Source organism: Pseudorca crassidens, chromosome 19 (genome assembly GCF_039906515.1).
Source record: "Pseudorca crassidens isolate mPseCra1 chromosome 19, mPseCra1.hap1, whole genome shotgun sequence".
NCBI classification, from domain to species: Eukaryota; Metazoa; Chordata; class Mammalia; order Artiodactyla; family Delphinidae; genus Pseudorca; species Pseudorca crassidens.
In genome coordinates this window covers 3,338,622-3,350,921 of record NC_090314.1, presented here as the reverse complement: position 1 = coordinate 3,350,921, position 12,300 = coordinate 3,338,622, and the positions used below count along the sequence as shown (strand labels likewise).

Below are 12,300 nucleotides of genomic sequence, written 5' to 3'. Positions count from 1 at the left end.
AATCATCTCTGTGTGGGAAGTGGAGCTGAGCTGAAACCTTTCCTCCCGGCTCCCCAGCAGCTGGCAGGACGGTCAGGGGGAGGGACACGCACTGTGCTACTGCTGCGAACCCCCTGCCTGCAGGGTGGATGCCTCTGGGGGCAGCTCCACAGCAGGCCACCCCCTCCCAGTAGGGGTCCTGCCTTGTGGCTCGGAGAGGAGTGTGCAGCTCACAGACCAACAGAAGGAAGGAAAGGACCCCAGGGCTGATGGCCACCTCATCCCTGACGTGACCCCTTTCCCTTGCGCCCTATTCTAGGCTGGGTACTGAAGCCCCCCAACCTCCTAGGGCGCACTCTCTTTGCCCCAGCTCCACCAAGGGGATGCCAGCTGGCAGCCCCGCCCTCACCTGTGGTGTGGGGGGCTCCACCTTCCGCTTCTTCTTCTGGTTCTGCTTGTTGGTCCTGGGATAGACCGTGAGCATCTCCAGCCAGCTGGGGAAAGAGGAGGGGGGAGCGCCAGTCAGACCCTGCTCTCAGGGACCAGGACCCCGCCGGTGCCCACCCAGCCTCCAGGCACCAGAGCAAGGCAGAGCACCACTCAGATCAGAGCTGTCACTGCCGGGGCAGGAAACCCAGCAGCGCAGCCGGGACGAGCACAGACTGAGCCGAGGCCACTCCCAGGCGCTGACCCCACGATGACCACAGCGCAGGCGGGGAGGCCCTTCAGGCCTGGAGATGGGGCGGGCTCCACGCTGGTGCGGCGGGAGGCCTGACCGCAGGCCCCTGCCAAGGACTCGGCACTGTTTCTACTACTGACCTTTCTCTGGGGCCTGGACTCCACTCGAGGAAGGAACCCGGGACTCTGCTACTGAACTTGCCCACAGCGGGTCACTTCTGGGGGCTGCGCATCTGACCTCCCAGACTCATTCGCTCACCTCTGGGCCCGACTTGCACAGGGAGGGCGCTGGGCACCTCGGTTTTCGGGAAGGCCCAGCAGAGCTGCCCAGGGACCCTGTCCAGGGACCCATACCAGGGCCCACATGCTGGACCAGCAGCAGGGAAGGCCACGGGGCAGCGTGGGAAGAACAGGGAATGAGGCAGGAGGCTTGGATTCAGATCTGGCTCTGCCACCCCCAAACCATGACCCCAGGTGGCTCCCAGGCCTCTGGGCTTCTGTCTCCTGGTCTCTGACGCCAGGGGCTGGATTAGGCCGTGACATGACCACTGCTTGCCTCACTGGAGCTTCGTAATAGCTGGGAAGGTTGGAGGAAGGGGAAAGAAGGAGGTGTGGTGGCGAAGGGCAGCCCCAGTGCTTTCTCCACAGGGGAAGGTACTGCAGGAGACACTGGGCCACTTCTTCCCAGAACTCCAGGGTCCGTGTTGGGCCTGCTGCCAGCCTAGGCTAACGACCTGGTGGCGCTGGCTGAGCTGCTGTACAAGGCAGGGTCTGCACGGTCAGGGCCCTGGCTGTAGCGATGACCGGCACCCCAAGCCTGGGGCAGGGAGAAGGGCTCTGGCCTTTAGTTCTCAGAGGTGCTTCTTTCATTTGAGGGGGAGCGGGGAGGGGTGGAGGCTGGTCATAGCCGGCTTCTGGGACAGCCTAGGGGGCTGTGCTGGTTGTGCTGCTGACAGCTGTCAGCTGGGAGAGCAGGATTGGGTGTGGGGCATCCCAGCATCCAAGGTGAGGCCCAGCCCAGCAAGAGCAGGGCATTCTCAGTTTGCTGAGAGAATGAACAATCCCTGCACTGTGCAGACCTGACGCACAGGTCCTGCGCCTGTGGTCCTCGAAGCAAGAAAGGAGGCCACGGCTGAATCTGCACAGCAGCAGACGAGCACTCTCCAAGGCCTTCCTTCAGGTAACCTAAGGAGTTCGCGTGCTTGTGGGGTTAAGAGACCTGCTTTCTAGCCTGCCACGGGGGCTGAATTTCCTCTGGGAAGTTCACACCAAGGAACCACGCCTGCTGAGGGCCCCTCTTCAAGCTTTACCGGGGAAGGGAGGGGAGGGGAGGAGAGACTGCCCGGCAAAGTCACCTCATCCCGCAGGGCCCCAGGAGCGGGGGCCGTGGCAGGGAGGGGCAGAGCCTTCGGAGTGCCCGGAGCCTCTGCACGCTGGCCCAGTCGCTCTTGAATGGCAACACTAATGAGCTGGGCAAACCTGTGCACCTCGCAGGACAGGGCCTCACGGGAAAGGAGAGAAGATCTGCCCCGCGGCTACGCTGCTGACTAAGTGGAGCCCCCGGAGACTCAGGGATGGAGCGCAGGGCGAGGGTGGGCCCGGCCTGCCCCACTCAGCGGTGCCGTGGCCAGAGGCTGGGGGATGCCCAGTCCAGGCACAGACAATGGGCCGTGTCCCCCGTACTGGGGTTCCTCACAGCAGCCCAGCAGCATGTGTCTGGTGCTACGCAGATGGGTTACAGACATTAAAATACACCCAGGAAAGAGATGAGTGCAGGGAACGAACACACGCGGCTGGTGGTGAATGTGGGCGCCAGGGACACAGTAGAGGGGCCCCTCAACTCTGAGGGCAGAGCTCAAAGGCAGCGGTATGGAGAGGAGGGGCAGCTGGGACCCAGCCCCGCCAGAGGCACTGAAGAGCCCCCTTGCCAACTCCTGCCAAATCTCACCTCCTCTGAAGAGCCAGGTGGAGCGGCACCTCCTGCTGTGAGGGGACAGGGAAAGAGACTCTCGCCATCAGCTCTGGGACAGACGCGGCTGCCTCTGGCCATCCGGGGGTCTCCATTCAGAGAAGACCCCGGAAAGAAGGCAGAAGGGACTGTTCTCTACTCCTCTCCCTTGAAGTCAGCACCTCTTTAGGGACCCATGTGGGGGCCCCAGAGCCCACAGATGAGGTTACCCAGCAAGGAGCCTTGCCAGGCGCTCAGACCCAGGAGGCCAAGGGCAGGGCAGAGGAGGGAGAGAAGATGCAGACACAGTCTGTCCCCAGGGTTGCAGGAGCCCTCGCACTGGGCAGGAAGCAGCGAGGCCCAGCCCAGGATGAGGGGAGGGGAAGAGTGTCAAGTAACTGGCTCCGGCTCTGGGTCTGCCACCAAGCCACGACACTAGGCTCCAGCCTCAGGACCCCCAGGACACACAGCTGGTATCTCACCCGCTAATGACCTTGTCTACCCACGCTGCACAGGAATGGCAGGCCCTGTACATGCATATAGGAGTGACTGTGGGAAAGGGGCTCAGGGACTGAGCCGAGGACCCTGCCAAGTGCCTGACGGAGGGTCCCATCAGAGAGGCCAGAGACCACATGGCACGCCACTACATCACTGACCTGGGCCCCAGCTCACATGCTCCCTGTTATCCTGGGGACCTCAGACACCCCTTTCCCATCCAACGTCACCCAGACCCCTCCCTAGGACCCAGCTCCCAAGTGGCGGGGAACAGATCTCCTCAAGGAATCCAGTTGGGCAATGGAACCTCGGCCAGGCGTGCCTGCCAGACAAGGCCATGGCAGCAAGTGTGAACCAGGACGTGCAAATGGCTCCGTGCTGTCACTCACGCCTGGAGTGACTAGGCTCCCTTCATGTCCTGGACCTCAGTCTCCCAACCGCAGAACGAGGGCTTGTAAAACCCTTTACACTCTTAAACCACAAGGTTCTAAGACGAGGATTAAGGAGAAGCAGTGAAAGTGGTCCTTCTGTTAGGCCCTAGAGTCAGAAACGCAAACCTGCCTCTGCCCAGGAGAAGAGGACTTGGGGTGAGCTGGCACCCCGGAGGGGGCCTCTGAGCCCCTTGGCAGCACGAGTCTGGCCTCTGCTCCACGCCCACCTCAGCAAGAACAGGGTCTCCTGGCCACACTCTCACTCTCTCACTCAGCAGCCTTGGGCAGGCTGCAGCTGAAGCCCTGAACCCCAGGCCAGGGCTCTCAGCAGCCTTCAATCTGTTGAAAGCAAAGTGTCTGACATTCTAATTCTCTGTCTTCTGTGCTGTAATAATCAGCCCAGTCCCCCAACCCCTCTGGTTCACTTTTTCATTTTCACCTTAAAGGACGACGGGATTCTGCATGACCCAGCACCCAAGCTCCCGGCAGGGCCGGGGTACCTGCTCGCTGTCATGTACCATGTCACGTACCGTGTCACGAACCGTGTCACGAACCGTGTCACGAACCGTGTGTGGCTGGGTGCACAGGACTGGTGGCAGGTGCCCCAGGAGCAGGGCTCCCAGAAGGCAGATGTGGCAGGGCTCAGAGCTCAGCCCGCTGGCCTATTGGCTGCCTGAAAATCTGGGCCCCTCTACTTCCTAGGGCTTCCCCAAGCCTCTTGCCAAGGCATGCTGGGGGAGCAGGTGACCCAGAACTCTGTCCCTTCCCCTCGGCTGAGGAAGGCAGTGCGTGCGGTCACCCTGCGGTGACTCCCATAGGCAGGCACGGGGCACACGAGGGAGACACAGGCCTCCTCCACTCGGACAAGCCCCGCCCTTTATGAGCGCCAGCTGATGGAGCCACACGCGTCGCAGTGGAGGGCTTCCCAGAGACGTCACAGCTTTGGGGACAGAGGGTCACTGCAGACCGAGGGGAGGGCGGGAACGAAGGCGAGGAGCTGGGGAGAGGCAGCAGGGGGCGTGCGGTGACAAGCAGCTCAGCAAGGAGGGACAGGGCGGTGGGGGCAAAGGCTGCGGGGCTGAGAAGGGCCCCAGGGGCTTTCAGGCAGGAGGGAGGCGAGGTCGGATGAGCTCTGGAAACTGAGCCCCTCGTGGCTGAGCGATAGATGGTTGGAGCGCAGTGAGAATGGAGCGCAGAGCCCAGAGAGAGGCTGGGAAGATGCGCCAGTGCCAGCAGAGGGAGGCCGCTGGGGGAGCAGGACATGCAGGGGCAGCCTGGCGAGTGTGTGGACATGGGGATGAAGCAAAGGTGGGTGGAGGGTGAGGCCAGTGTGGGTGAAGAGAGGGACTCAGAAGAGGAGACACACGGAGCAGAAAGTGAGGGCAACGCCAGCTGTCGTGCCTAAGAGTCCTGGTCCAAGGAGCTGCTGGCAGGCGGGAGCCCCTATTCCCAAGACGTGCAGAGCGAACTCACCCGCTGATGATCTCCTTGGTCTCTGCCCGGATGAAGTGCTCCTTCTCGGGGGTCAGAATGCACAGGGAGAACTTCTGGCCCGTGCGGCCCTCCCCATCCACCACGTCTGTGCACTGGTTCATGTTGATGGTGCCCTGAGGGAGGGTTGTGGGCTGCGAGAGGAAGAAGATGGGGCAGGGAGTCAGTCACTCTGGGGGCAGAGGAAGGCAGCAGGGAGTGTCCCTGCATCCCACGGTCCTTTCTGACCCTCTGTGCTTCTCCTCAGTCACCTGGACCTCTCACAGCTGTGCAGACAGCTGATTACAGCAGAGGACAGGGTGTGCGCTGCCTCGGCCCGGCCCTCACAGCCCGCCTTCCCACTGACCCATCTCCAGGGAGGAGCGGTGACAGGCCTGCTCTTCTCAGAGGATATCCAGCTGGACATTCCTTCCCACTGGAGAACAACATCCCAGCTAGTCCTGGAGGAGGGCGGGGGGCTGGGGGGTGGGGACAGGCAGGAGACACTCCTTTAAGACAGCTGGGACGACAGAGGCAGCCAGGAGCCTGGTCTCAGAGGGTGACTGATCCAGGAAAGCAGGGAGAAAAGCTCCGGAGGAGGTGGTTTCAAAATAGCAAGGTTACTTTTAGAGGCAAGAGGGGGCCAGAGAGAAGCACATTTTGATGGCGGGCTGTGGGGCAGGCAGGCCACCTCCAGGGCTGCCCATGAGGAGCACCGCCAGGCTGCCTGGCCAGGGCCAGAACAAATAACAACTTCCCCCCTCTTTTCTATCAGCTAGGCTATTAGACATTGATATCAGGGAGAGAAACCCAGAAATGAGAAAAGATGGTTTTAAGAAGTTCCTACTGAGGGGAAGGGTGAGGACCTCCCCCAAACATGAGGAGGCTTATGGGGGGGGAGGCAGGTGGCCATGGCTGCCACCACACCAGGTGCAAAGACCCCGCTGAGGGCTCTCACAGGGAGACGAGCCCCAGCTCCGACTCCCACCTCCACCTCCAGGGCAGCTGCCAGCTCCCCCAGCTGCCCCACGGAGCCCTCCCCAAGTGCTCGGCGCTTCCCAGGTCCTGGAGGAGCAGCAGGGAGAAAAGGCAATGGTGGCTGCTGGACTAGGGGCTGCCTCGTCCGTGCTCCCTCCCTCCCACCTGCCAGCAGAGGAGGGGGGCCCCGAGCTCTTCTGACCCACCGCCACCTCCCTTCTTATCCACTGGGGCCCGACCCCAGGAGCCAGACCCAAGGGGCACTGGGTTCCCCGAGTTCTGGCCCTGACGTGGCCGCGGGCTTGCTGGGCCACCGCAGGGGAAGGACTAAGCTCCCTGGCTCCCAGAAGCCTTTCTGTGGGGGGCCTCTGGGATCAGCCTGTCCTCCTTGGGCCCAGCTCAGAATGGAGGTGGCAGGGCAGGAGGGCCGGCCGTGAGCCCACAACGGGGAAATAGCATGCACCCTTGCTGTGTATTCAAAGTGTGTCCCGTCTCCGAACTGCCCCCCAGGTGGGGACATGAGAAGGGGCCACACCCACGCCAAGCCTAGTGCCCTTGTTGAGTGAAGTGACCTGGTAGCATCTCTCCTGGGGGCTCCTGGACGGCCCTTGAGCTGGGAAAGGGAGCTTGGGTGGGTTGTCCTCAACCAAGCAGAGGGGGTCCCTTGGGAGCAGCGGACAAGGGAGGTGGCCTGGGTTCCCCACCCCAGATGAGTGTGTCTTCCCCCACTTCCTGCCCTGGCCCCAGCCCCTGCTCCCTTCAGAGGGTCTAACACTGGGCCTTCCCTGGCATCGTGCCAGTGCCCTTCGGCACCGTCTCTGGGTGGCGACCTCTGCCCTCTCTGGAGCCAGACTCCCGCAGGCGGGAACACTCAATCCCCACTGGCCCTGACAAGGCACACAGCCTCTATGAGGCAGGTCCTCAGGGAGGACCCTGATGCCACGAGGAGTAAGGCACAAGCTGAAAGCACAGGCGCGCCTGGTGCACTCCTTTCCTGAGAGAGCCGGACAGGAGCAGAGGGGCTCTTCCTCCTTCATCCACCATGCTGCCGGCACAGGCGCACGGCCCTGAAGAGTTACCCGTCTGTTACACACACAATACACACAGGTAAGTTCAATGGGAACCATAAAAGACATCATCAAAAGTTCTAGAGTTTCCTTCTCACTAGACCACGTAGTGGGCCCCCTGGAGGCACACGTTCCTCTTTAGAGACCACTGCTCCAGGGCTCGGGGTACCAAGCTGCTCACTGGCCCCTTCTGCACAGTGAGTAGGTTCCCAGGTGAGGTTTCCCTGCCGGCCCTGCAGCTCCGTGTGGTCACAGGACTCACTCACCAACTGCACCATGAGACTTCTGGCAACCTCTCCCTGACACGAAGGCTCTACCTCCTTCCGGAAAAGCTTTCAGAAAGGCCAATGAAAGGCAAAAACATAACAAGCTAGGGCTGAAGGACATGGAAGTTTCTTTACCACCTCTGTGTCAGGATCTTCCAGTTACAACCTCTTTCCTGCTTCCTTAAATGTGGCTTACCACAAGGCGGGCATTATCTAATCCTGTTACACAAGCAGGAGAAGGAGCAGAGAGTAAACAGCGGTCATCAACAGAAGGGAGAACTGGCAAACCGGTCCAGGTTCACAGGGACCTGCCCGTGAAGGCTCCTTCGGGGTCTCCACAGCGCCACCCAGGGGAAGAGGCAGCACCCGCACACCGCTGCGCGCTCACTGACCGCTCCCATCACCCGCACCTGCCCCTTCACTGCTCTGCCTTCAACTGCATCTCTCGCACTCACAGCTCGGGCAGACTCAACCAAGGGTCTCCAGGGAGTCCCAGGCTGAGGTCTGACCCGCCCCACCTCTGTCCAGGAGCAGAGCACACCCACCTGCATGCTCAGCATTGGGGAGAGAAGAGAGCACACTCCATATAACAACCTGTTTCCTGGCTAGGCAGCCCTGGTGCTGGGAGAGCCAGGGCGAGTACCTAGGCTGTAATGCAGCCCTCACCCCTGGCACTGTCAGAAGAGAAACCAGCCCAGTCCAGCAAGCTCCCGGCCCTCATCCTGCAATTCAAGAGGTTAGGAATCCAGGCCTTCTCCAAGGCTGGGCATCACCTAGTTTTGCTCATTTCACTTTCCAAAAAAGGAATGGCTGTCGGAAGGCCAACCGATGCGGCTGTGTTGCCAAGTTATGGGTTCAGTCCTCACCCGGCAATGTCACTGGACGGCCCTCCAGCCATCTGGGGGCCTCTGATCCTCCTCTGGCTTCCACACTGCACCAGCTAAGATGGCAGAGCTGCGACAGGGCTGAAGATCCTCTAAGAATGAGGTGGCCAAGCAGGAGAGCACAAGACAAGGGCCTCTGTCTGGGGATGTGACCACACTCTACCGAGAAGCCAGCTTTCCTGCCTGTCGTCTGCTCGCTGGCTCACAAGAGGCCCACTCAGGACACTCCTGAGCAGCAGCCTCACCCCCACCCTTGGCCCAAGCAGGTGCCATTCAGGGAAAACAGCCCTTGTCCATTTCTTGCCGGATCCTGGAAGTTTGGGAAGCAGTGAGCTTCTGAGAGCCTGAGAAAAAGAAGAGGAAAGTTGGACAGAAACAAAGAGAAGGGCCCTTGAGACCTTTCAGCAGGACCGTCCCACCAGGCAGCTGTGCTTACAGACCCAGAGGGGAGGCAGCTCGAAGGCGAGACTCAGATGGGATGGGAATCCGCCATTTTACCCCTCACTCCCCTAGTCAGAGGGGAAAATGGAGACCCACAGAAGCCAAGGGCAAAGAAGCACTCTCAAGGGCGGAAGGTACTTCTCAAGGGAGCCCAACCCCGCCCACCGTCTGAGGTCCTAGCTTGCTTAGGCCACTCAAGCCCGGTCCAAGCAGAGCCCACATCCTTTCTTTGGGATTGAGGAGGTGGGACCTGAGTCCTCTACAGAAGCGAGGTGGTCCTGGGGAGCACCTCACCCAGTTGCAGGCGCCCCCAGAGCCCCACGTCCCTGGAGAAGCAGGTGCTGGTCAGGCTCACAGAGGCCGTCTCCTGGCTCTTCCCACTCCCGCCAAGCTGTCCACAGAGCCCCAAGCCTAGCGCACCATGAGTCCTTCTCTCAAGAGGCAGCGCTGGTGACCACCCCAAGCGCCACCCAGGCCACAGTCCAGCCCAGCAGCCAGCACTCTCCAGATGAATATCCCCAAAGCCCAGGTTCCCCAAGGAAACTGTAAAGACTCTTGGAAAAGGGGTCTTGAGGCGCACCCATGAGATCACGATCCCACCAGGACCCGGAGTGAGCCAAGCCCCTGCCTGGACCCAGCAGCTCAGAGAGGCCTCTGCCAATCTTGGCCAGGGCCCCGGAGCAGTGGGGGTGGACAAGAGGCTACAGGAGGTGCCCGCCCAGCAGAACTTCCTTCCTCCCGTTCCTCTTGTTGCCAGCAGCCAGCTGTGCCCAGTCGTGCTGTGAGCTTCCCCCATGTTCCACGTCGTGGTCCACAGGGGGCTCACAGCCATCCTGCAGAGCAGCCCAGGCCAAGCTGTGCCCACAGTCTCACTGCCAGTCCCCAGGCGTCGGGTCTGTGTCCTTGCTGTCACCTGACCTCCTCCCAGGGAGCCCTGACTCTGCACCCTCCCTGCCCCTTAGATCTCCAGTGTGAACCTGCCTGCTCCAACTCACTGCCCTGGCCAGCCAGGCTAGGGGCTATGGCACAGGGGACCTGCCACCTGACCGCCCATCACCCCAGGACAGGAGGGAGTGCTGGTGCCAAACACCGACCTCACTCCCAGCCCCCTCCTCCCCGCAGAGATTGGAGGGGCTAAGCTAGACTCTGGGCCTTAGGTTTCCAGAACCCACTGGCCAAGAGGAGCGCCAGCCTTGGACCAGAATCCTAACTGTGCCACCACCACCTCTGTGACCTTGGGCAACTTGTACACTGTGAGCCTCAGTTTCCACAGGTATAAAGTGGGAGTAACAGTATGCCCACTCCAGATGTAAAATGGAGTAGCTGCTGTGGAAAACAGTGTGGAAGTTCCTCAAAAAGTTAAACATGGAGTCACCTTATGACCCGGAGAGGAGACGTTAAGTCACTGCATTTCCCCTGAGTGCTGCCATGGGAAGAAGGGATGCAAGTGTTGGCCACGTGTGCCTCCTACCCTGGGGCACAGAGGGGGCCACGGGGTGAAGGGAGAGAGCTGACCTGCTGGGCGGGAGGGACCTCCAGGCCTCATCCTGTCCCTGAGACGGGAGGGAAAGCCTGGCCTCCTGCCTGCTGGCCCTAAGGTGACCAACAAATGGCTCTTAAAAATGACGGGCCACGCCAAGGGGTTTACCCGAGGGTGGCGAGCAGCTCACGCCTATCCTCCGTGCCTCGTCAGCCCCCATCTTAAGGCCCTGGGGAAGATCTAGCTCTGGTTCCCCAGCCACACTCTGCAGGGGGAGCTGGGGGAAGGTGCGGGGAGGCAGGGCTCTGCCCTCTGCCCAGCACCGACCCCCTCCCCGGTGCAGCATCCCCGCCCTCCTCCCCGTGGGCTCCCTGGAGCAGGGGGTCCAGCTGTGAGGGCTGCATCCCCCTCGAATCAAGTCAGGAAGGTGGGAGCCCCGAGCCTGGGGTCTGTTCAGTGGCGGCTCTGTGGCTTCGGCTCCTCGGCCAGCTCCCCGGGAAGAGCCCAGGCCTCGCCAGACCTCCTCACCTCAGCTGCTCCTACAGCCTTGGGCCCAAGCCCTCTGCCCCGAGTCTGAGGTCCTTGACCACTCCGGCCTCCCCTCCTGTCCCTGCCCGCAGGTCTAGGCAACTGCGGCCACTCGCTGAACAGGTCACCTCTTGCACGGCCATTCCCTGCCGGAAGCGCCTGCCTTACCTCCCTCACCGCCAGGATGGTCGCCCTGTCCCCTCTGGAGGGGAGGGCCCTGTGTGTAGTCCCTGGTCCACGCACGGGCCTGGATAAAACTAACTGGATTCTCCTCCACATACCTACGCTGGCACTGCCCAAAATGAGCTTCAGTACACATTTTCTAATGACAGACGAAACAAACCAACCCATCTAAGTTTATATTGCATAAATATTTATGCCTTGTTTGTGAAGAAGTTACACTTTATTTATAAAATAGGAATACCCAATCTTACCAAATCTCATGTTTGTTAAGCAGACAGCAGGGGACACAAGTGCAAAGGCCACAGTGACAAGTCCTCCACAGCTGAGGAGCCTGAGGGAGAGGAGTTAGCTGGAGGGAGATGCAGGGCCCAGAAAGGGAACCCCGCCTCCAGGAGCCCAGGGCCCTGCTCTGTGGCCACCAGCCCTGGGTCCAGAACTGTAGCAAGTTGCAAGAGATGGGGTGGTGACACTGCAATGATCTCATCTACAACACATGTCCAGAGTACACAGAGAGACAGAAGGACGACAAGGCTGGGGAGGACTGAAGGTGACAGCTGAGGAGTGCAGAGCTTCTTTGGAGGGGGCGGTGAAAACAGTTCTCAGATTAGACTGTGGTGATGGTCATACACAACCCTGCGAATACACTAAAAGACAATGACTTGTATACCTATAAACAAAACAAAACACTGCGCAAACGTGGAAAATAACAAGGAGGGCTTGCGGCCAGCTAGTCCTGGCCCCAGTCAGGGTCCTGCGGGAGGAGCACTCCTTGCCCATGGCCTCCAGCCCAGGCCTGGAAGGTGACAGAGGCCCAGGGCGGCAGGTGGACTGAAGCCCAGGTGCCCGGCTCCTCAGCTACCTCTGCATGGCCTCAACCGCAGGAAGAGCAGGGCAGCTCAGTGGAGCAGCCTGAGGACCAACTTCAGTCTCCCGGCTCTGACGACACGCGTCTGCTGGAGACGACACATGAGCAGCTGCTCCCGTCCCCAGGAGGCCCCCTTCCAAGATCCGGCCCTGGGCCCACCCAGGGGTAGCGTGGGCCTCCATGGACTCAGCACAGAGGGGCCCACAGGACGCAGGACAGGCCCGCTGGGGCGGCAGCCTGGCAGCTGTTGGAAGAGGAGAGGGCCGAGGAGCCCAACGTCGCACAAGTGCCGTGGTCTGGGGGAGATGGTGGTGATGACCCGTTCTGGGCTTTGTCGACCAGCAAACTCCTTGCCTTCACGGGGCATTGGTAGGGTCAGCGAAACTTATTTCTTAAGGAAGAAAAAAACACAAGGACCCTTTCCACTTGCTGCCGATGCCAGGAAGTTCCTTCCCACACCTGCGGGGCAGGACTGGCTGCTGGCTGGGCAGCCCTCAGGCTCCTGGCCAAGGCCCACCTACTCCTCAGATGGGGCTGGGAGCGCAGGGAAGGACAGCTCTCCCCACGCAGCCAGCACGGCAACAGCACTGCACAAGAGCCAGGTGCC

General features: G+C 61.0%; 1 protein-coding gene across 9 annotated transcripts in view; it reads right to left on the bottom strand.

Moving 5' to 3' along the window:
• MPRIP (myosin phosphatase Rho interacting protein) overlaps positions 1-12,300 on the bottom strand; it is a 129,687-nt gene that overhangs the window by 44,250 nt on the left and 73,137 nt on the right. For all 9 annotated transcript variants that reach the window (XM_067717662.1, XM_067717659.1, XM_067717658.1 and 6 more), the window contains exons 4-5: positions 5,005-5,156; positions 389-473 (exon numbers count right to left, since the gene is read on the bottom strand). In XM_067717662.1, the coding sequence (XP_067573763.1) occupies positions 389-473; positions 5,005-5,156 (237 nt within the window). The remainder of the gene's footprint in view (positions 1-388; positions 474-5,004; positions 5,157-12,300) is intronic.